The 20829-nt window shown below is 45.2% G+C and overlaps 2 protein-coding genes across 2 annotated transcripts; both read left to right on the top strand.

The window, feature by feature from the left end:
- Positions 1–4566: 4566 nt before the first annotated feature.
- LOC131263454 (uncharacterized) lies at positions 4567–13371 on the top strand. Its single transcript, XM_058265654.1, has 15 exons — positions 4567–4996; positions 5078–5635; positions 6561–6860; positions 7031–7114; positions 7208–7303; positions 9094–9882; positions 10029–10622; positions 10848–11026; positions 11162–11301; positions 11620–11874; positions 11937–12087; positions 12176–12463; positions 12522–12922; positions 12988–13113; positions 13320–13371. Exons 1-15 carry the CDS (start codon positions 4567–4569, stop codon positions 13369–13371), a joined length of 4443 nt encoding a protein of 1480 aa, XP_058121637.1.
- A 5233-nt stretch (positions 13372–18604) lies between these two features.
- On the top strand, positions 18605–20515 carry LOC131262858 (CWF19-like protein 1 homolog). Its single transcript, XM_058264941.1, has 4 exons — positions 18605–18688; positions 18760–18926; positions 18992–19418; positions 19484–20515. Exons 1-4 carry the CDS (start codon positions 18669–18671, stop codon positions 20454–20456), a joined length of 1587 nt encoding a protein of 528 aa, XP_058120924.1. The 5' UTR covers positions 18605–18668; the 3' UTR covers positions 20457–20515.
- The last annotated feature ends 314 nt before the right edge of the window (positions 20516–20829 follow it).

Raw genomic sequence — 20829 nt, 5'->3', positions numbered from 1 at the left:
GCATTTATGCAATTGAATTTGGTTATTTATTAGTTCTGATACAACCACATAGTTACGAACATAATTAATCTTTTCGTACACCAATTCGTCATAGCTGAACTCATCATTTCAAACGAAATAATCGCTACAATTTAGCGCCACGCATGATGTTGATGATGCTGCGGTTTTGCAAAAATCGAGCTCTTTGTCTGCTGGCTTTTCCTACACACTTTTTGAACAACGCACCTGCACTTTGCTGACAATTTGCTCGTGAAAATGTTCTTGTGATCAATTTTCCATGCAGCCATTCCATCGGTCGCGGTCTCCCCCATCACTACCTGCACACAAGCGCGCGCCATTCTCACACACAGCTTTGCCGGAAGTGCATCACAAAAGAACTTCCGCTTTGCTGTCCATGCGCACCAGCGTACCTCCAGTCCCCGTCTGGGGGAGGGGAGCTCTTTCTATCCCGTGAAAATCACATTTCCATTTCATCACCTCCACCGTGTACCCACACACGTACGCGTGGCTTGGACCTCGCACGATCGTCCGTGGGGTTAAAGTGTCACCAACGCTGGGTCCCGAACTCCGCAGGTCGGTTTGGGTCAACGAAGCGTTCAACTTGGCGTCGGAGATGGATCTACAATTGATCATACACGCATACACTGGCAGCAGCCGAGCAGAATCATTTTAGAATATCAACCCTCCCTGAGGGGTGGATGTGAACAAAAAAAACCCTCGCATGGATCCACCGGGAGGGGGTGGACAAGGGGATGAAAAGTCTGTCGCCGTTTGGCAGCATAAAGCACTTTTCCATGCGCTCTCACTCGGCCGCACACTATCAGCGGGCGGGAGACACGCAGCTTAATTAGCCTCGGTGGGTCGAAATGGGAAAAAATGGGGACATTATAGGCAGAATATTCCGCCGTTTGATATTCAGTAGTTTACGAGAACTCGCTGCGAACGGTTATTTCGGACTGCGAAATCAGCCCGGATCAGAACGCTCGAAACGGTACGGGAGCGTCCATATGCGCTAGGAATACTCTTCGGCCGTGCCGTGCGTTACACAATTCATTGAATTTGCATAACCAGTGTCACCCGCTTGGTTCGTGTTAAAGTTCTACCGTGAGTTGGAAAGTTTTTCTCACTCGGAAAGCCAATTTCTGTCGCCCACAAACCCTACTGTGCAGTGACGAGTGGATCTTGTCAACGGTGTGGCATTTGACGTGATTAATTGTGACAAAAGTTTTACGGCATTGTTGTACTGGCAATATGTTGTGAAATTGTGACGCTCTGTATAAATTGATCGATAGCCCTGAAAAAACAACTCAGACTGTGTGTGAAAAAGGTTGGAGACTAAAGAGGATTGAAATTTATCGGATGTGTCTCGCGTTACAAAGGTGAGTGTGTGGTTCAAGTAAAACAGATATTCAAAAATCTAAAATTAGAAAGAAATAAGATGTAAAATTCTATTCTACCCGGCTTTTAAAATGTGAAATAAATATAAATCGAACCTCAGTAACGCGGAAAACTGCATAAGATCGAACAGTAGTTTGAACACTAGGATGAAAGTTGAAAAAGAGTAAAAAATATGCATTTTAATCCACTCTTGGATAAAGGTTCTATTTATTTATACAACCGACTGCTTTTCAAACTTTCTACACAAAATAATGCCTACGTGGCATTGAACCATTGGAACATTCAGTAGGCTGAGTCAACTTTGAAATTTTGTTGTTAACAACAAAAGTAAAAATGTAGTGGGAACATAAAAAAAAATTATAAATAAACAGTTTTAATACTCAGAAATGTAAGATGTGCGTTGAATATAGTAAACGGTGCCCAAATGAATTGCTCTAGACCATTGAATTGACAATTGAATTTAATTTGTGGCTAGAGGGCCATCACTTCAAAGATCAAAATTCATTGCAAACAAAGAAAAGTATTTTTTCACAAATTAAATATAAAGTGATTAGATAAGCAAAAGTTGCAAAGAAACAGGATAGAAACGTAACCAAGTAGTTGATGGTCCGAGATAGTTTTAGTTAAATTCATAATTTAAATGATGCAGAAACTTTTAACATGTTCTCTGTGCAATCTGTTTATTGTATTTTTATATATTTTTTCAAATGTTAAAATGTTCAATTCGTATCTTAATTTTAAATGAACAACCACATTACATTGTGTTTTTCAATGAATCGATTTGATATTCAAAATTTTCTAGATCTTTTAATCTGACAAATATATTTTTTTTAGAATGTGATCAAGTATAATTGATTTCATTGACCATAAAACAAGCTAAAACATTCACATTTAGACTTATTCATGCGTGCAGGCAAACCCGCCATACACGTGTCGATTTTTCTGAACGATGCCTCTAATGAAAAACCGGAAGGTGACGAAATCATTCGATAGGGTGACAAATCATCATTCGATGCGTAATAATTTATTGTTTGTCCTGTTTGCTGGGCGTGTGTTTGTGATTCGAACCCAACACCTTTGGGCCAAATTTCGATCACACCTTCAAAAAAAAATGAGCTAGTCGGGAAAGCGACGTGACCGTAACCGAATGTGAGCGGGTGTGGAAAAATTAAATAGAAAACCACAAAACACCCTCCTACCCACCGCGGTTAGAACGTTCGCGCTGGAGAGTTCTGCCTGGCAACCCGTAACCGTACGGCACGATCGCCCATTTAACGAGGTGACCATCGTCGGGAAACTCCGTCACAGTCGAGCTGGCTCCAATGCTTTTGACCTCAATCACAGCTCGGCTAAATTACCATCGGTTGGTCCGTTGGGCTCGGCGAGCCATTTGGCGCTCTGGTCTCCAATGTTTGGCTCAAATCACGTATCACTCTGATAACGCATCGTGCCCGTTGGTCCCTCGGTACGAGCTTCGGCGGTTTGATCGCAAAGAACACGCTCCAGCGGTCCCCACGAACGGCCAACGTTCGGGCCAGAGTAGCCTCTAAATGATCGCGTCACATTTTGGGCCTAGCAAAGGGCCTTCGCAGCCCACCGGTTGGCCTCGCATAGCTGAACCACATTCGGAGCAGAATAATTACATTCCTCATTCTGCTCCACTCGTCATCCACACAATCGCGCACCCGCCCGCGTTTGGGGCGAAACCAACCCCGCAGACAAGTGCAATCTGTGTTTTCTTCTCATGTTGATCCACCCTCACCGTTTTTTTTTTTTTGAAAATCATAAACCGTAACAAATCAACTGTTCCGATCAGCAGCGGAAGTTGGTTCCGGTTTTTCTCCACTTCTCTTCTTTTTTTCACCGTTCTTTCGAACTTCATTCTTCGTAACGCACATCGCGACCGCATCGCACAATCGTACCGACCGTCCAAGGGCTGCCCATTTTCATTTTCCCCCCGTACTCCCCCAGAACGTCCCGAACCCCGGACCGATCAAATGGGAGCTGGTAGAATTTAAATGGGAAAATTAGAACCAACCGAACCCATCGTTTGTGGTGAAATTAATTTCTCCTCGAGCAGGCAAAAACCTTCCCGAGTGGGTGAATGCTTTATACGATGGGTTTATATTATTTTTTTCAAACAACATGTGTCGTGGAGGCAACGATGGAGTGTTTCTGTGGCTTGCTTTCCATTTGGAAGAGCTTCTTTTTTTGTATGCCACGTTTCATTGTTGCGTAAACTCTCCAAATTTGCACGAAATGGAGGTTAGCGTACAGAAAAGGATTTCACCACGTGAGGGCGTGTCGAATTTGTGTTGGGTCATATGTGTGAAAAATTGCTTGATACAAAAGGACTAAAACGAGGTCTTTAATTGTTCGAAAAAGGGTTGCCAAAATGTGGAAATGAAACCATTTGGAAAAATACACCTTTCATCACCAAAATAGAACCAATCAAAGTATTAGATTTGTAACAAAAGTAGGATGCTTTCATCACCAAGATAGAACCATGACTAATACTTTGATTTGTAACAAAAGTAGGATGGCAAAAAGGCCTCCTCAATTCATACATTTTCGTACTTTGATCTTCAGTGATTTATTTCTTTAGTTCACCGATAAAATACCACTCTATATTACGCATGATTGATGAATCAAATAGAAAAGTTAAATTATTATGGTGTGCACAAAACTTTCATTCGTATCGAAATCTATAATTTCTTAAAAAATAATGTTAGAATGCCTCGTAAACTCTTTATTTTTAAAAGAAAAAATAGAGAGGAAAAACAAATAACAGATGCTCAAGAACGTCACTGAGAACGCTGAAGAGTTAGCTACAAAAAGTTAAAAATAAGTCTTCTGTTTAAAACAAGCTCGTCAAATTATTAAAACAAATAATTAAGACATGGAACATTCAATAATTGTCAAATTTCAGATCAGTTGATACTATGAGGTGGTGACATGCATGAAAGGTGCAGAAAACATTTTCTATTTAGGCCAGCACCAGCGAGCGACACTTAACTGAGCGTTTATCCCGCCGCTCCCATCTCATCCACGGAAATCTCCAGTTTTCCTGAATTCCTCCCCCATCAGGGTCCACCAACTCTTCGTCCTCTTCTGTCCCGCCGGAAATAAGCACCGTTCGGCAGCTCCTGGAGGCTGCGCGAGTTTGCGATGCGTAAAAAGCAAAAGCTCCTACCGGGGCTGTCTGATTTCACGGTACTGGTGTTACTCGCCCGGCTCGCGCTGGTCGCTGCCCAAACGACCTGCAACAACGGGCAGGGGCGCGTGCTTTACGAGCGTCTGCCGAACCAGCAGCTGCAAGGCTTCGACGATGACGTCGTGCGAGATTCGGCGCCACCGTTTCGGGTGCTGGAAAAGTGTCAGGACCTTTGCCTGCGTGACCGGACTGCCTCCACCAACCTTGGGCGGGCTTGTACCAGCTTCGACTTTCAGCCGGGCAGCAGGATTGCGTCGTTCAGTGGCAGCGTGGAGTACGAGGAGTCGACGTGCTATCTGACCCGGGAGCAGGCAGCACCGGAGGGCATCGGCAATCTGATGTTAGTACCGAACAGTGTCCATTTCACTGAAGTATGCATAACCTGTAAGTAGTATGCACTCTCAACAATCTGGGAAGGAGTCTCGCAAAATCTTTGCAATTCCCATTATTCGTCTCATTTAACAGCTAGTCGCCCGGATCGTGAATGTCCTAGCCGACGGTACGTGTTCGAGCGTCACCCGAGGAAGAAGCTAAAGCTGCCCGTGTCCGACATCAAGGAGGTGACCGCCGCCAACCGTTCCGACTGCGAGGACAAGTGTCTGAACGAGTTCTCGTTTGTATGCCGCTCGGCGAACTACGACTCGTCGCTGCGGAGCTGCTCCATGTCCCGTTTCACCCGACGCACGCATCCCGAGCTGCTGGAGGATGACCCGAACTCGGACTACCTCGAGAACACCTGCCTGAACGCGGAACGTCGCTGCGACGGACTGATTGTGTACGTGAAGGAAGAAAACAAGCGCCTCGGAGGTCCGTTCGAGGTGGAGATCTTCAACAACATGACCCTCGAGGAGTGCCAGTCGCTGTGTCTGCGGGCGGAAAAGTACTTCTGTCGCTCGATCGAGTTCGACGATCAGACCAAGCAGTGCATCCTATCGGAGGAGGACTCTGTGTCACAGAAGGACGATCTCAGTATCAGCTCGAGCCCGACGCACCACTTCTACGATCTCGTCTGCCTGGACAACCGTAAGTATCACACGCAACCCACAGGTGGACTGCTTTCCTGATGGGGTTCGCTCGCTTTGCGCTTCGCTTTCCCCACCCTCCCGTGCCGACCGAACGATCTTTCGACCAGAGATCGGCGTCACACGCATCCCGACAGTGCGTTGGAGCTCATTGGATTCCCCGCGTACTTTGTTCCGAATTGATCGAGGAACAACACTCACAAAAGACCCAACTGCAGACTTCACCGTTAGGAGCAAACAAGAAACTAATCCGCACGCTAAAAACGCGCAATAAGCTTATGTAACCTCATCCAGCTTTCCCAAGGCACGCTTTTCGGCATGGGAACCCCCGTATCCATAGCTTGCTTTTCCCTAGTGCGCCTACGTAGATACTTCAGATTCTCTTGGTCTCAGCCAGCTCAAGCCTCCATATGAGGTGGACGGTAGAGTCCTCGTTCCGATTCGCATTCCCCTACACCAAGCGTTGTAGCTATGCTGAGACGTGGGTACGTTGCCCGCCGGCCGGGGAATGCATCCGTTGCAGACGCGTTTGCTGAGTGCCCTGTCCAGGAGATTTCCAGTCCTTTTTTCGGGGATCTTTGGAACTATCCCATCTTCACGTCTATGCGCTCGGTCGATGGACGTTGAACACCTGTATCGTGTAAATCGGTTTGCCGGATCGTACGGGATCTGCTTTGGCATTGCTGCTAACCTCTAACAAACAAACCAACTCGCCAAACTTGCGGCAAACCCCCACCCCCGCTGGGAATCCAATGGGCCACTCCTTCCTACACCCTCTGAACGCTAATGGCGCCACCCTGAACGCAAAGCGAACGAACCTCCACCAAGCGCGTGTCCGCCGGGACAACTATCCGCCGATTGACCGAAAGCCCCGAAAATTGAGCATCCCCCCATTCTCCCTCGCCACCGTTCCCATTTCCTGGCAGAGCGTGGGTCCGAATATCCGGACAACTCCGTGACGTCCCATCTGTTCTCGAGTGGCCGCCGGCCCGATACTGCCTTCCAGCGCTATCGCAACTCGAGACTGGGCGGCGAGTTTCACTCGGAAATCACTGGCAGATCGCTCAGCGAGTGTCTCGACGAATGCCTGCGGCAGACGAGCTTTCAGTGCCGCTCGGCCGTCTACAGCGATCGGTTCCGCACCTGTCGTCTCAGCCGCTACAACCAGCGGGACGGAATGCGCATCATCTACGATGCCGATTACGATTACTATGAGAATTTGATGCGTGAGTATTGTTGCCGTCCAGGGCAATGTGTTTGATTGATTTTTCGTTGCGCTTCCATTCCAACCCATATCGAAAACTACCACCCTATCATCCCCTCATACTCGTTTTATCTCATGGCTTTTATTATACGATCCGATGCAAATTTCGACACTCATTGAAATCTTTCAAAGCGCACCTAGTTGGGGGAGAACCGGACACGACCAATGGACGACCAGACCCGACAGACTGGCGCCCGCCCTACGGAGGCGGAGGAGGTATGTTCCAAACACGCCAGAGCCTGGTTCCCAGTGGGAGCAATATTATTGACACGAAATTTTCCCCAAAAACTTGATAATATTACATTTCAGATCGCGATCGTGACCGTGTTCCAGACGACAGGCTTCCCCCGGGACGCTATCCACCGGGCGATCGATATCCGATGGGATCACGGCCAGATTATGGAGGTAGGTCTGCTATGTCTCCGTTCTCTTACCCCTTTGCACCTTGTCAATAATTAGGACAATGAGAGGTTGAAATCATCCCTTAATGTTCATTACTGTGTTCTAACCAAACGAGCCCTAGCAACAGGAAGAGAAATTAATTTTGGGTATGATTTGATTAATTATTTCATAAAATTCTCTGGAATTAACTGTATCAACAAACTTTCTTATGGTTTTTGTGTCAAAAATTAATCCTTAACCTCAAAAATGTCTACTTCTTTTAAGTCATTTATCGTGTATATCATAATTTCCTCGAATTACAGTGAGACTAAGCTTACTTTGTTGGACTTTTGGGCCATCCCTTAGTTCATTATTAATCTTCAGATTTACACTCTATAGCAGTGATGTCCAACTCGTTGGACTTCGCGGGCCACATTGCGCCCCAAAATAGGTTCGCGGGCCAAAACGTAAAATTGATTGGATTGATGAAAATATGTTCTTATCAGTGTGTTTTGATCCAAACAGTCAATCGTGTTTAACATCTTCAAATTTTTTAAATATTATATTACTTTTTATAAAATTTACAATTTTCAGTAAAAGATAAATTTTCTTTAATACTATTGTGCATTTTGGTAAAGATTAAAAACAAGTAAATGTAGATTATTACTACAGCTAACTTATTGCTCCACATCTGTTATTTTATTAGGAATGCTCTTGTAGTTCATGACGTTTGTTTTGTATATACACTATTTATTCGCTTGTCCCGAAAATCTGTGTGAAATCTATGCTCTTGTCAACCGCAATATATCGGCGTGATGTGGATCAAAGTTGTATATCACTTTCTTAAAGAAATTTTTGAAATTGACGTTCGGTCAGTTCTCTTGCAATTCATTCCTTTTAACAAACATTTTGCTATCCAAACAATATTATTAATATTTGAGTATTAGCTACTCAAACATCCAAACTTTTGATGTATTGCTTCAAAGGGGTCGCGGGCCGGATCCGATGTGCTTGCGGGCCGCATGTGGCCCGCGGGCCGTATGTTTGACATCCCTGCTCTATAGCAAGGGTCGGCAAAGTCCGTTCTGCCAACTGATTTTATTCGGACTATTTAATTTTTTTTTGTTACATACAAAAGACCGAAATGTTTTTTTCCCAAAAATTAAGATTAAAATAGTAGTAAAAATAAAATACCATGTGGTTTCGTAGCCGTAGTGAGGCTCTAAAAGTAGTTAAGGCTAAGCTATTTTAATTACTGAGATTATGCCAGTAAAACTTAAATATTTTAAAATAATTTGAGTACAGGATTAATTTCAAGTATGATTACAGAAATTAATTTGTTAATAGTACAAAAATCAAAAATTCATAAGTTATAAAAGATCCAAGTTTAACGAAAATATGTATGAAAATGTTTAAGAAAGTTTTAAGATAAAATTTTAAATATTTTATATTGTACCAATATTTATGTAACTTTACAATTTATAAAGTTGATACTTCATTCAAAATGATACAATTTTACTTTGAAAGCATTGAATCATCGTTTAAGGTATCCTGCCCGCGCTTTCGGGTTCTTTTTCATCATCTGACCCTTATGCGTGCCGACCCCTGACTGTATAGCATATATACTATTTTACCTTCTTTCTTAACATATAAAAAATCTCAGTCAATCACAGTTCTATCTCAAATTTTTGGTTATTTTAATACGACTTTTCTCCTCTTGCCAAGACTCGTTTCCATACCGCTCCACCAAAGGCACTGTGAACCGTGCTGGAAAAACAATGTCCTAAGCACCTTTCACCTTCCCATCCCTACAGGTGATTCGTACCCCGGTGGCTATCCTCCGACAGATCGCTACCCGGGCTCCACCGACCGATATCCGCTCGGCCCCGGCACGGATCGATATCCCACCGGAGGCGGTGACTACGATGGGCGCTATCCGCCAGTCTATGACAACCGTTTCCCAGGCGACCGCTATGGTCCGACAGATCGCTACCCCGACCGCGACCCCGACCCGATGTATCCTCCGGGTCCGGGAGGTCCAATGCGTTATCCTCCTCCACTTCCACCGCCCGATTCGCGCTATCCTTCCGCACCAGACACACGCTATCCGATGGATCGCTATCCTCCTCCAAACTCTCGTTATCCGCCCGGTCCCGATTCACGTTATCCTCCGGCTCCTCGCTACCCTCCCGATTCTCGATATCCCTCAGACTCCCGTTATCCTCAAACCCAACCAGACGCCGGCCGATATCCGCCGGACGCTGCTCCAGACGCGCGCTACCCTCCACCGGTGCATTCCGGTTCTCGACCCGATTCACGCTACCCGATGATGGCGCCACCGGCCACACACTATCCACCGCCCCATTACATGCCACACATGTACGGGTCGGGTATGTACCCGGTGGTGCCTTCCAGGGCTCCCCCGAATCGTGGATACCCACCAGACCCTTACCCAGCACCGGTACGTCCGGTCGATAGCAATCGGTATCCGGCACCCGAAACGCGATATCCGCTGGAACCGATCGGCGCTCAGGGACGCTATCCACCGCCAACGTCACCGAATGTGAACCCGTTTTACAACTACATGAAGGGCCGCCCGTCCGGTAAATATCGACCTCAGTGTTAATGTTTCCATCTCGATGTGTCACCTGTTGATAACATTTTGTCACTTTGCTGTTAAAATTGATTAATTATGATCCCACTTAGACATGCCAAGGAAGCACTCACTTAGCTGTTTTCTTTTCCTCAGACTACAACTATCACATGGCAGGTTACGAGCCGCAGCGGGGTTACATGGATGACCGGTACGGAGGATACTATCCAAGCGCTGGCGGACGCATTCCTCCTCCAATGCCTGCATTCCCCGATCGCGACCGAGGCTACCGACGACCCGGTGTTGGAATGGCACCGGACGGTGGCGGTTATCCCTTCGAGATACCCTACGGACCACCGTCCGGAACTGGGTACGATAATACGCTCGGTGGAGGTGATGGATTCGGTGGCTATGGCCCGCAACGTCCGTATGAGACGCGCTGCGACAATGCGGACGTGTTCAAGCAGGTTGGCTCCAAGCGGAAGATGCGAAAGCAGTACATTCGACGGGTCATCAGTGCACCGTCGCTCGGCATTTGCCAGCAGGAGTGTGCCGGGGCGCGGGACTTCATGTGCCGTAGCTTCAACTATCACGATGCGGCCCCGTACGAGACGGAGGGTAACTGCGAACTGAGCGATCGGGATTCGCGCGACCTCGAGGTACCGAGCGCCCAGATGTTCGAGAATGACAACGCGGACTACTACGAGCGCACGCCAGGACGCGGTGGTCCTCAAGACGAATGTCTCGATGGTATGACCTACTAGTATTTTGGCTTGTTAAGTAGTTGGACAAGAAATCCTTATTTCAATATCCAGTGAAACACCTAAGAGTTCCTTGAGTAAAAGAGTTTGCACCTCAAAATTTGTAATTTCTCCCCTCAAAATTCCCACGAGTTCTGGAATATATAAAATAAAATCCATATCCCTATCCTCACACTACATCGGCTTTTTTTTCTCTTCATCCCCGACTCCTCAGTTGGGCAAGTTTGCAACGAAGATGGGATGGAATTTACGCTACGTACACCGGAAGGATTTGTCGGACGAATCTACGCGTACGGGTTCTACGATCGGTGCTTCTTCCGTGGCAACGGTGGAACCGTGAACGTGCTGAGAATCAGTGGACCACAGGGTTACCCAGAATGTGGCACACAAAGGGTGAGTGTTGGTTGATGCAAAGCTGAAATAAAATGAGTTCCAATAAGTTAGGAACCAGAACTCTCCTTACTTTATGTAAAGTTCAAACCATGGAAGAATAATAAAATAACTTGATTTGATATTATTTTTCCCTAGTATGGTGACACCATGACGAACATTATAGTGGTCCAATTCTCGGATAACGTACAAACCGGGCGTGACAAACGTTTCAATCTGACTTGCATGTTTCGCGGACCCGGCGAGGCCGTGGTAACCTCCGGCTACATTGGTGCTGGGTAAGTAACAATCAACCGAGCTTCCAAAAGGATCAAAACAAAATTCTCGTTTGCATGTGCATGTGTATACAAATTCCCTGCATGAGCCTTAGATCCTTAAATTGACTACCGGTACAAAGAAGTAGCACGTCCACACAGTTATCTAGATTAGCTACTAACAAAACATATCTGTTCAAAAATCCGAAACTTTGCTACGATCATGTTGTGAGAATGGCACGCGGAAGAAAATGGAAACGATGACGCCAAAAGAATCCTCTCGCTCACTCTCCAACATGGTTCGCAGACAAAGGACACTCAATGCATGGTTCTTAAGCGTAGTGTTCAAACCATTGACAGATCCGGCAGTCCCATCCCGATCGAGTACCTACCGGCCGAGAATTCGATGAGCAACAAGGTTCGCCTGATGATCCTCTACCAGGGCCGACCGACGACGACGATTGCCGTTGGTGATCCACTAACGTTCCGGCTGGAGTCGCAGGACGGTTACAGCCACGCGACGGACATCTTTGCGACCAATGTCGTCGCCAGGGATCCATACTCGGGACGAAGCGTTCAGCTGATCGATAATTATGGGTGAGTTGGAAACTTGAGAGAAGGTGGTGGACACGTTTCGTGACTGGTGCATTCTCTTCCAGCTGTCCGGTGGATAGTTTGGTGTTCCCAGAACTTGGAAGATCGCGAGATAATGACGCCTTAGAGGCACGCTTCAACGCGTTCAAGATACCTGAATCAAACTTCCTGGTGTTCGAAGCGACCGTCCGAACATGCCGTGGCGGTTGTCAACCGGTATGTGATAGAAAATCACTTCTAAATATGCTAGATCCTTGCGTGTGCTGTGGGTTTTTAATACTACTTTCATGTGTCAAATTTGTAGGCTTACTGTCCAGGGCCAAGTGGACGCTCGGAGCCATCGTTTGGACGGCGCAAGCGATCGATCGAAAATGGAACCGATTTCGCCGGCACTGCGGAACCACTGATCGGCGTTAAGGACCTTGACGAAGACGACGAAGTGGTATCGATCGTTAACGCCACCATGGTCAACGAGAACGCAACGAACGCGAAGGAAAAGGACCTGTCCTCCAGTAGCACGCCGGAAGTCGCCCCGGGAGGCGAAGCAACCAGCACGAGCGAAATGCCCGAGCAAGTACGCGAAATGATTGAGGTATGGCAGTGCGTGCGAACGTCCACGATAGGTTGACGGTGCAAAAAGTAATTCAAAGTCCCGATCCTATCACCCCCTGCAGGTGTTCCAGTCGCGCGAAGAGATGCAGCAGGACACGGTGGCACGGAAGATGGTGGCACCGATTGAGTCGGTCTGTCTGACGCACGCCGAGTACTACGGGCTGATCAGTGCGCTCATACTGCTGGTCATTCTGCTGATCAGCATCACGTTTGCCGCCGGGATCGGGTACCGCAGCTACTGGAAGGTGTTCATGAAGAACCGCACGCTCGATCGCAACTCCCCGGTTAACTCGTTCAGCCCGTCGGCTCTGCATAATGTTTCGGGAAGTCAGTTTGAGGCCTCTGGCAGGACGCACTCCACGGCGAGCCGTGGTCCACAAGTTCGCTCACCTGGAGTGTCTCTCTTCGGAAGTGGACTACAGAAAACGTTCGCCACAGGGTATGGACAGCATAGTCCGCGAATAGTCGATCGAGGTGTAACAATTTTCCCCAATTACTTTTTAGCAATCTATCTCGAATGTGTCAGATACCGGTGATGAACCCACTGTCCAGGAACGGTGCTGCCAAGAGCGAGTTTGACGATCCCAGTGAACCGATCTACACCGATCCATCACTCTTCGAAAGGTCAAGGTAAGATCATTTCCATTGTTATCATATTTTCTATTATCAGTCGATACACAGTTAGTACTAGAAATATTGTATCTTTTCAATTTAGGCAACCCCTTTCCTTGTAGCACACCAACATTATTCTATCTTCCATTCTCTCACACTCTCTCTTTAACCTTTCTTGCAATTGCAGAATATAAAAAAAACCATCCAATTAAAATCCATTTCAGATCCCTGCGCAGCATAGCCGTCGATCAGTCGGAGGACGCCAACAACGTTTGATCATGATCACCATGAACGTGAACCGAAGCGAACAAAACACCCACACATTCGGTGATTGTCGCGATTGCCCTAGGAATATAAAAATATTTTTATAATTACAACGCACCCAATGACCAAAGTGCGCCATTTTATTTCCGTCTATGAAAATTTGCAACATAAATTTTACGCTGAAGGTGGATGATGTTGTGGTAGAATTTGTATCTAAGTGCTGAGAAATATTTATTTGATAGGACTATGAAACAATTGTACTCCATGGGCAAATTTTTAAATTACATTTAAAAGACGCATTATCATGAATGAGGTGAAACAAAAACCTACAAGCAAAAGGAAGTCTTCGAAGAACCTTATTGGTAGTTATTACCATACAGAAACAAATGCAAAAGACACTCAACACAATCATGCAGAATTTTTCTCAGCAAGTAATCGAAAAAAGGATGTAATAATGATACGATCGTATGAAGTAAAACAGCTAAACCAAACTGAAGCTCATAATGTTAAGTACTGTGATTGAAAGCAGAATAGGAAATGCCTCGAGCGATCGAACCGCATGGTCTCTTCACAATCGCAGGGCATGTAAACAGATGAATGAGTAAGTGATGATCCAACCCCGGATTGATCACAAACGGATTGGGGAGAGGTAAAAAATAGATTTAGTTTTCTGCATAATCTTTTTAATAATTAATCTGTAACTTCAATACTGGAGGGGATACCGTATACAGGACGGAGGATGTGCAGTACGTCCGCATTCTCGCACATTGGTGTCCGTGTATCATAAAGGGAGGAAGGTTTGCGAGGTGGACGGTGCTTCTTTTCTATTTATTCGAGATATGAATTGATTGAAATCATTTCCTTTCTTTCCTAGGCTTAAGAGACTTCGTTCATTTCGAAGAGGACGTAACCGTAGTGCGTAAAATAACTGACAGAAGCTAACATTTACCATAGCACTATGTTTCTAACCGCTAGGCTTTCTATGAAGTAAATTTTAATAAATAAGCAAATCAGAACATCATGTTTTATTTTATTTTCGTTGGTTTAATTTTCTATACATCCGACTGAATGCAACCGAGAACTGGGCGAAAAATCACGTTCAAGATGAAAAGATACTGCAAACACAAAATTGTGCACGATCATACGTGGCGATATGAGCCAATGTTATTCGGTTTTGATATCGACCCTGCCAAACAGCATAAAAGTCACGCCGGCACGTGAAAGTGAAACGGGGAAAATTAAAAATAAACAATTTACCAACAGGTGCTCATTGCAAACCTCACAACATATCGGGCCATCTGGGGGGTGATGGAAAATTGCAAACAACACAACACAACCTCCGTTTAGTTTTCCGAAAAGCTCATCGGCCATCCCGAAGAACAGTAGCGTTCAAACGCTCGCTTATCGTGGTGGACTTTTTCTCCATTTGTGCGCCCATTGCACTCGTTTAATTTATACCATCTCAGCAAAATTGGTTGGTCAAATTGTTTAACGGATCATTTGCGCGGTACCAGCTTGCGAAAGGCTTTTGGAACAACCAATAGTACAACCGTGTGATATGCTGTTTTGATGATGCCGATCGACGTGGTTACTAAACAAGTGGTTTTATGCTTGCTGCTGGCCGGCACTGCAATCGTTTGTTCCGCTACGGAAACCGGCTCCCAATCGAATAATTTCGTAGTGAAATCGGAAGAGCCAAAAGCGAACGAAACTAGAGTATGTGACACGGTAAATAATGACGTTGAAATTTGTTGGTAGTATGTGAATGCAATAGAGTTGTGAAGATATTGATTTAGTTGAAACGATAGTTTAAGCGATTAAGTTAAAGTTAAAACGATTAAGTTCAAACGATAGAATACCAATAATATAAACTGTATGCTAATAAAAGCTCCATACTTCTTCACAGCGTCCCTGTTCAAAGCTCGAATATTACGACAAACTGAAGCAAAAGTGTCGTGATTTCCCTGGTGGAGGAATCCTCGTCATTATGGACCATGTGAGTGTTGGGAGCAGAAAAATATTGAATACGGTTTTCTTTATCGGTTTTTATTGCATTTTCAACAGTCCACCAAATGTGCTCACGGTGATAGCGGTTTGCATACGTTCAGTCGCCGGGATTACTACTACGTTTGTCATCCCGAAGGGGTTATGATTGGCCTGTGTCCAGAGAGCACAGTAGGTGTTATTCAACCGTTTCGTAAATTTGTTAAATGCTGCATTTTCCAACTTTTTTGCTCTTTTCTTTCCCCTCAAAAAACAGGTATTCAGCGACACTGAAAAGCGATGCATTATGCAAACGAGTAATCAACCGTCCACCATTAAGGTGCACGACGAGTCTCGGAACTGCAACATCGTCGTCCCGGATTGCAATGGAGTTGGTAGGATCAGAAACAAAATCCTTTTCGATTATCTTCTTTAAATTGAACAATATTTTTCTCCACTCTACAGGACTTTTTCCGATCCCATCGAATTGTTCGTTCTACTTTAAATGTCAGGAGCATAACTACGATTTCTACCAGTACATCTATCAGTGTCCTCCGGGAAAAGTTTTCCACCCCGATCTGCTGCGGTGTTCGTCCTCGAACAAATGCTATGATGGCCATGTATGTCTTAGTCACGTACACGCTTTAAGTCTCCACGGCTTCACCACATCGCATTTGTTTGTTTTTTTTCCACAGGAGGATATTCTAAACAATTTCAACAAGGATTACTTCTCCGAGTGTCACATTTTGGGACTGTTTCGCACGGCAAAGGACTGCACGCTGTACTATCGCTGCGTGCCCAACATGGATGGTTCGTTTTATCAAATTCGCTACGAGTAAGTTCCGTTAGACAACCGAATGTTGGAACCAATCATAACGTGCGTACGGCTTTTTTGTTCTCAGATGTCCTTACAAAATGTACTACAATATCGAAAAGGAGATTTGCGAGCCGGAACTTTATCGCAACTGTGACTATATTCCTCACGAAAGGATCATAGAAGACTACAAAATCAAGCACGGTCTTGAAGGGAGCACATTGGCTGCATACCCCACCACTGTTATCAGTGCAATCAACACGCAGATAACATCTACCATGCCGACGTATTATGATACGACCCGGCCAATGGATGTTACTGGTACGAGTTCGTTGGTTCAGGAAATAGCCGAAAAACTTATAACAACAGAACAGGTTCTAGATAGCACTATGAAAATTCCGGATGATCCATTATCCAGACCCGAAACATTTCCAGGAAACAAGAATGAAATCTCTAATGATGAATATGACGAGACAACAGATATTAACGGTCGTAATACGTCTTTAGAAGATTTGCCATACACCAATATGGCTGCAATGAGCCAGAAATCGTATGCCACCGAGGAGAGTGTTATCTACCATGATGAATTTGATCGTGAAAACAAAATTACAGATGAATCTGTAGCTCGAGCCGAACCTTTGGATATTCGCGATTATGAATCCCAGCCAATAGAAAACGTTGAAGCATCGACTAGTCCAGATGGGAATAATTTTTTGCCCGCAACCGAAGTAGCTCCAGAACAACCCGAGGATGGGCTTACAGCCAAGACCAGACCTGGCTATGATGAAATGGAATGGGACAGTGGTGCATGGAAGCTACCGAATCGTTCAAAATCCAAAGATAGTCCCGGAACCGAATCGGTGACTGAATCAACCACCACAGAGTGGCCTGATCATTATTCGGCGGATCTTTCCCCCAGCAATCCATATAGTACACTTGAGGGTCAAGCTGAATGTGAATCTCTTTCGCAGATAACAGAGTACGATGGCATTAGCAGTTCGTATTCCACTGTAGAACCATACCGCCAGCAAATTAGCACGAATTCTGAAGGATTTAAAGAACATATCAATGAATTTACAGACAGCATAAATTCGACCATCTCTACAATGCGGGAACACAGAGGTTCGCTTGATCTTGATCAGAATACGGTCGAAGCTGCCGAACCATCGAATGCATTTAATATCAACTGTAATGCAGACGAAGATGGAGAAATTGTGTGCAACGGACAGAAGCTGAGTGTTAATGGATATTTGGAGATTCTTGGATACAGGCTTAAGCTCAAAAAATGGAAGGATGCACCTGCCGAAAGCTGGAACGAATCTGGCCCGACTATTAATATTCACCTTTCGCTGCAACATCCGTTTAATTACCTGTTTGAGGCAATCGCGACAGAATATCGAACGTCGTTTAGTTATGATTATGCTCTTACGACAACACCAAACTCCACCGTTGACAATTACTACGCGGAAGACACTGAAACTGATTTGTACCCAACAAAATAAATTTATTGAGAATAATAATTGTATTGCTCTGAATACCTGATGAACGATTAGAATTTATATTCGAATAAAATAAACTATTTAACGGAATTGGTTTGAAATTGTTCTGAATAATCGCACAAGTGTGAACCAAACGTAATCCGCTGGATGACACTCACAATGTTTTGTTTTTTCTACCCTTATACGAGCGTTGAAAATAGTGATGGGGAAACTAAATCCCTACTGGGATTCGAATCTTTCGATTCAAATCCATTCTGAGATCCGGATCTAAGAATCCGAATCCCAATCCGTCATATCATACATGCTCATCTAATGCCGATTTTTCATATGATGTGTTACTTGAACAATTGTACAATCAATGGTTGAATTGACCCAAAGGCTAAATCGAACTTGTGAATGGTCCCCAGGACCATCTGGATCGCTATCACTATCCGCTCCCAGGGGGAGCTGTTTCATTTCAGTTCCGAGGAAACTACCTACCACTATGCGCCATTATTCATTATTTACGTTTGGATCATGCACAGATTTCAGTTCAACGTCAAATGTTTACTTACGGTTGAACAGTGATACAGAATCAGTTGAACGATGCTTACCTGGGCGCGAAAACGGTGTATGTGACTAATTCGACTCAAATCATTGTGAGTCGCTTCAAACAGGTTAGGATCAAGTCAGAATCGAATCAAATCGAGCCCCAAACCAATCAAATCTGATTCGAATCCTAATCGAATCAAATCTTTAGAATCCGTCACTCGGGATCCACACTACAGCGCGACGTCGCCTGACAGGAGCTGAACTCCATCTAAAAAAAACCTTGCGCGATGTCGCGCGAATCGCCCTAGATCAAATGGGATTCGAATCTTTAGAATCAGTCTAGGGATCGAATCTTCGAATCTTCCGAATCCCGATTCTGCCAACACTAGTTGAAAATGACAGTTTGTGAAAAGCAAAAGTTCAGAAACAAAAGCCGACAACTGACCACACTTGCTATCGTTATCTTCGCGATATTTTGCGAAATGGAGCCAAAATTGAAGCTGTAAGTTGTTAAATATATTCATCCTAGTTTAAGGTTAATCACAATGCTACATTTGATTCCATTCACCACAGATTAGTGTGCGGTGATGTTCGCGGAAAGCTGAAATCATTTTTCGCGCGCATTGAGAATGTAAACAAAAAGAGTGGACCGTTCGATTTGGTCCTTTGCGTGGGGGACTTTTTCGGAAAAAACCCGGAAATGGACGGTCTACAAGTGTACAAGAACAACATCAAAACAGGTAGGTTGCCTACATTTTCGCCGGACGATTTTCTTCTCGACTAACCGTTTCGTTTCTTCTGCTAGTGGCCGCTCCGGTTTACATTCTTGGACCAACCAGCAAAGAACTGGCCCGGCACTATGGGGAAACGGAAGACGGAGACATTTGTACAAACCTTAGCTTCCTGGGAAAACGGGGCGTTTACACAACTTCCGGTGGTCTCAAGATTGCTTACCTTAGCGGCGTTGCAAGCTCACAAGAATCTAGCGAGTCGAACGATTGGACGTACACAAAGGCTGATGTGGTCGCAGTGCGCGATTCCTGTGTGGCTAGCAAAGGAAATATGGGCGATTTTAGGGGCATTGACATCCTCCTCACTTCTCAATGGCCTCTGGGCATACGGGAGGGTATGAACGACAGTTGCAAAATGGTGTCATGGTTAGCAAATGCTGTGAAGCCACGATATCATTTTTGTGGGACGAACGATGAATTTTACGAATCACCGCCCTATCGGTAAGTATCTGTAAAATTATCTTAACAACATCAACTTAGATTTATGTTGCTTCTTTTCCTTTTAGAAATCCTGCGGATCAAAACACTCAAATGGAACTGGCGACTAGGTTCGTTGGGTTGGCCAGCTTCGGCAATGCGGAAAAGAAGAAGCACATTTATGCCCTGAACATCACACCGGTGGAAAAGATGCGCATTCTAGAGCTGATCCAAAAAACCACCGACGAGATACCGTCTCCGTATCAGGGCCTTTCCCTTCTCCAAGAATCCGATGGTAAAGGAGTTCGTTCGACAAACCATGCCGATGGGCAGTACTTTTACGATATGAACACGTACGACGATAATCGCCGGTTCAAGCGCAAAAGCAATGACCCCAACCAGAGTCAAAAGCGACCCAGACCGACATTTGATCAGGAATCGTGCTGGTTTTGTCTTTCGGCCGGAAGTATCGAGAAACATTTGATCATTTCGGTCGGTGATCATTTCTATCTAGCGCTAGCCAAGGGACCCATCAACGAAGTGCACATACTGATTCTGTCGATTACGCACATCCAGTGTGCGGCCCTACTATCCGAAGCACAATGGGCGGAATTGACCAAATTCAAGCAAGCGCTCGCCCAATTCTACAACGATCGCGATCAAAAGGTGTTCTTCTACGAGCGTAACTTCAAAACGGGACATCTCCAAATCAATGCCATCGGGATCGACGATAACGTCGCGTGGAAAATTCAGCACGTCCTTGAGGACAAGTCTGAGGAGTACAGCATCCAGATGGAGAAGGTACCGAAGCTGGACGCACCGTCAGATCTGCCGGAACGTGGACCATACTTTGTGGCGGAACTGCCCGACGGTACAGTGATGTTGACGCGACAGATGAAGGGTTTCCCGTTGCACTTTGGTCGGGAAATAATCTGTGCGGACAATTTGCTAAACTGTGAGGAGAAGGCGGATTGGCGACAGTGTAATCTTTCCAAGGAAGCAGAGGATGAGCTGGTGAAAAACTTCCGAGAAAGTTTCAAGCCGTACGATTTTACCGTATGAAGGATTAGAATAAATGGACTGGTAGAATGGTGCTGTACATATGAGAATGCAGAATTGAAGAACTCAAATTATGTGTTTTTCTTTTCTTTTTTATTTTGTCGATAATTTCTTCGGTTATTACTAATATCCTTAAACTTCTGTACCGAATCATTAAACCAGATTAAGGTGCGCTCAACACACTTAATTTTGGCCTGTTCATGGAAAACCTACAAGGATGCGCATACACCATGTGCGCATTCTTCGGACGCAACGAACGCGCACACGAAGTGTACGGATTGACTTCGGCAAAATCCGGAAAAAATTCGGCAGCGAGAGGAAACAGCAACATACTGCTTTTCTTTGCAGCCCTACAGGAAGCAAGGTAAATTTAGAA

Source organism: Anopheles coustani, chromosome 2 (assembly GCF_943734705.1).
Source record: "Anopheles coustani chromosome 2, idAnoCousDA_361_x.2, whole genome shotgun sequence".
Lineage (NCBI taxonomy): Eukaryota > Metazoa > Arthropoda > Insecta > Diptera > Culicidae > Anopheles > Anopheles coustani.
This window is presented reverse-complemented; position numbering and strand designations above follow the sequence as displayed.

Bases quoted from the DNA above. Each gene is read 5' to 3' on its own strand.
- LOC131263454 (XM_058265654.1), top strand. From the start codon at position 4,567: ATGCGTAAAAAGCAAAAGCTCCTACCGGGGCTGTCTGATTTCACGGTA. The intron at 10,623-10,847 runs GTATGACCTACT...CCGACTCCTCAG, and splicing joins TCAAGACGAATGTCTCGATG to TTGGGCAAGTTTGCAACGAA. The intron at 13,114-13,319 runs GTAAGATCATTT...AATCCATTTCAG, and splicing joins TCACTCTTCGAAAGGTCAAG to ATCCCTGCGCAGCATAGCCG.
- LOC131262858 (XM_058264941.1), top strand. From the start codon at position 18,669: ATGGAGCCAAAATTGAAGCT. The intron at 18,927-18,991 runs GTAGGTTGCCTA...TTCTTCTGCTAG, and splicing joins CAAGAACAACATCAAAACAG to TGGCCGCTCCGGTTTACATT. The intron at 19,419-19,483 runs GTAAGTATCTGT...TTTTCCTTTTAG, and splicing joins TACGAATCACCGCCCTATCG to AAATCCTGCGGATCAAAACA.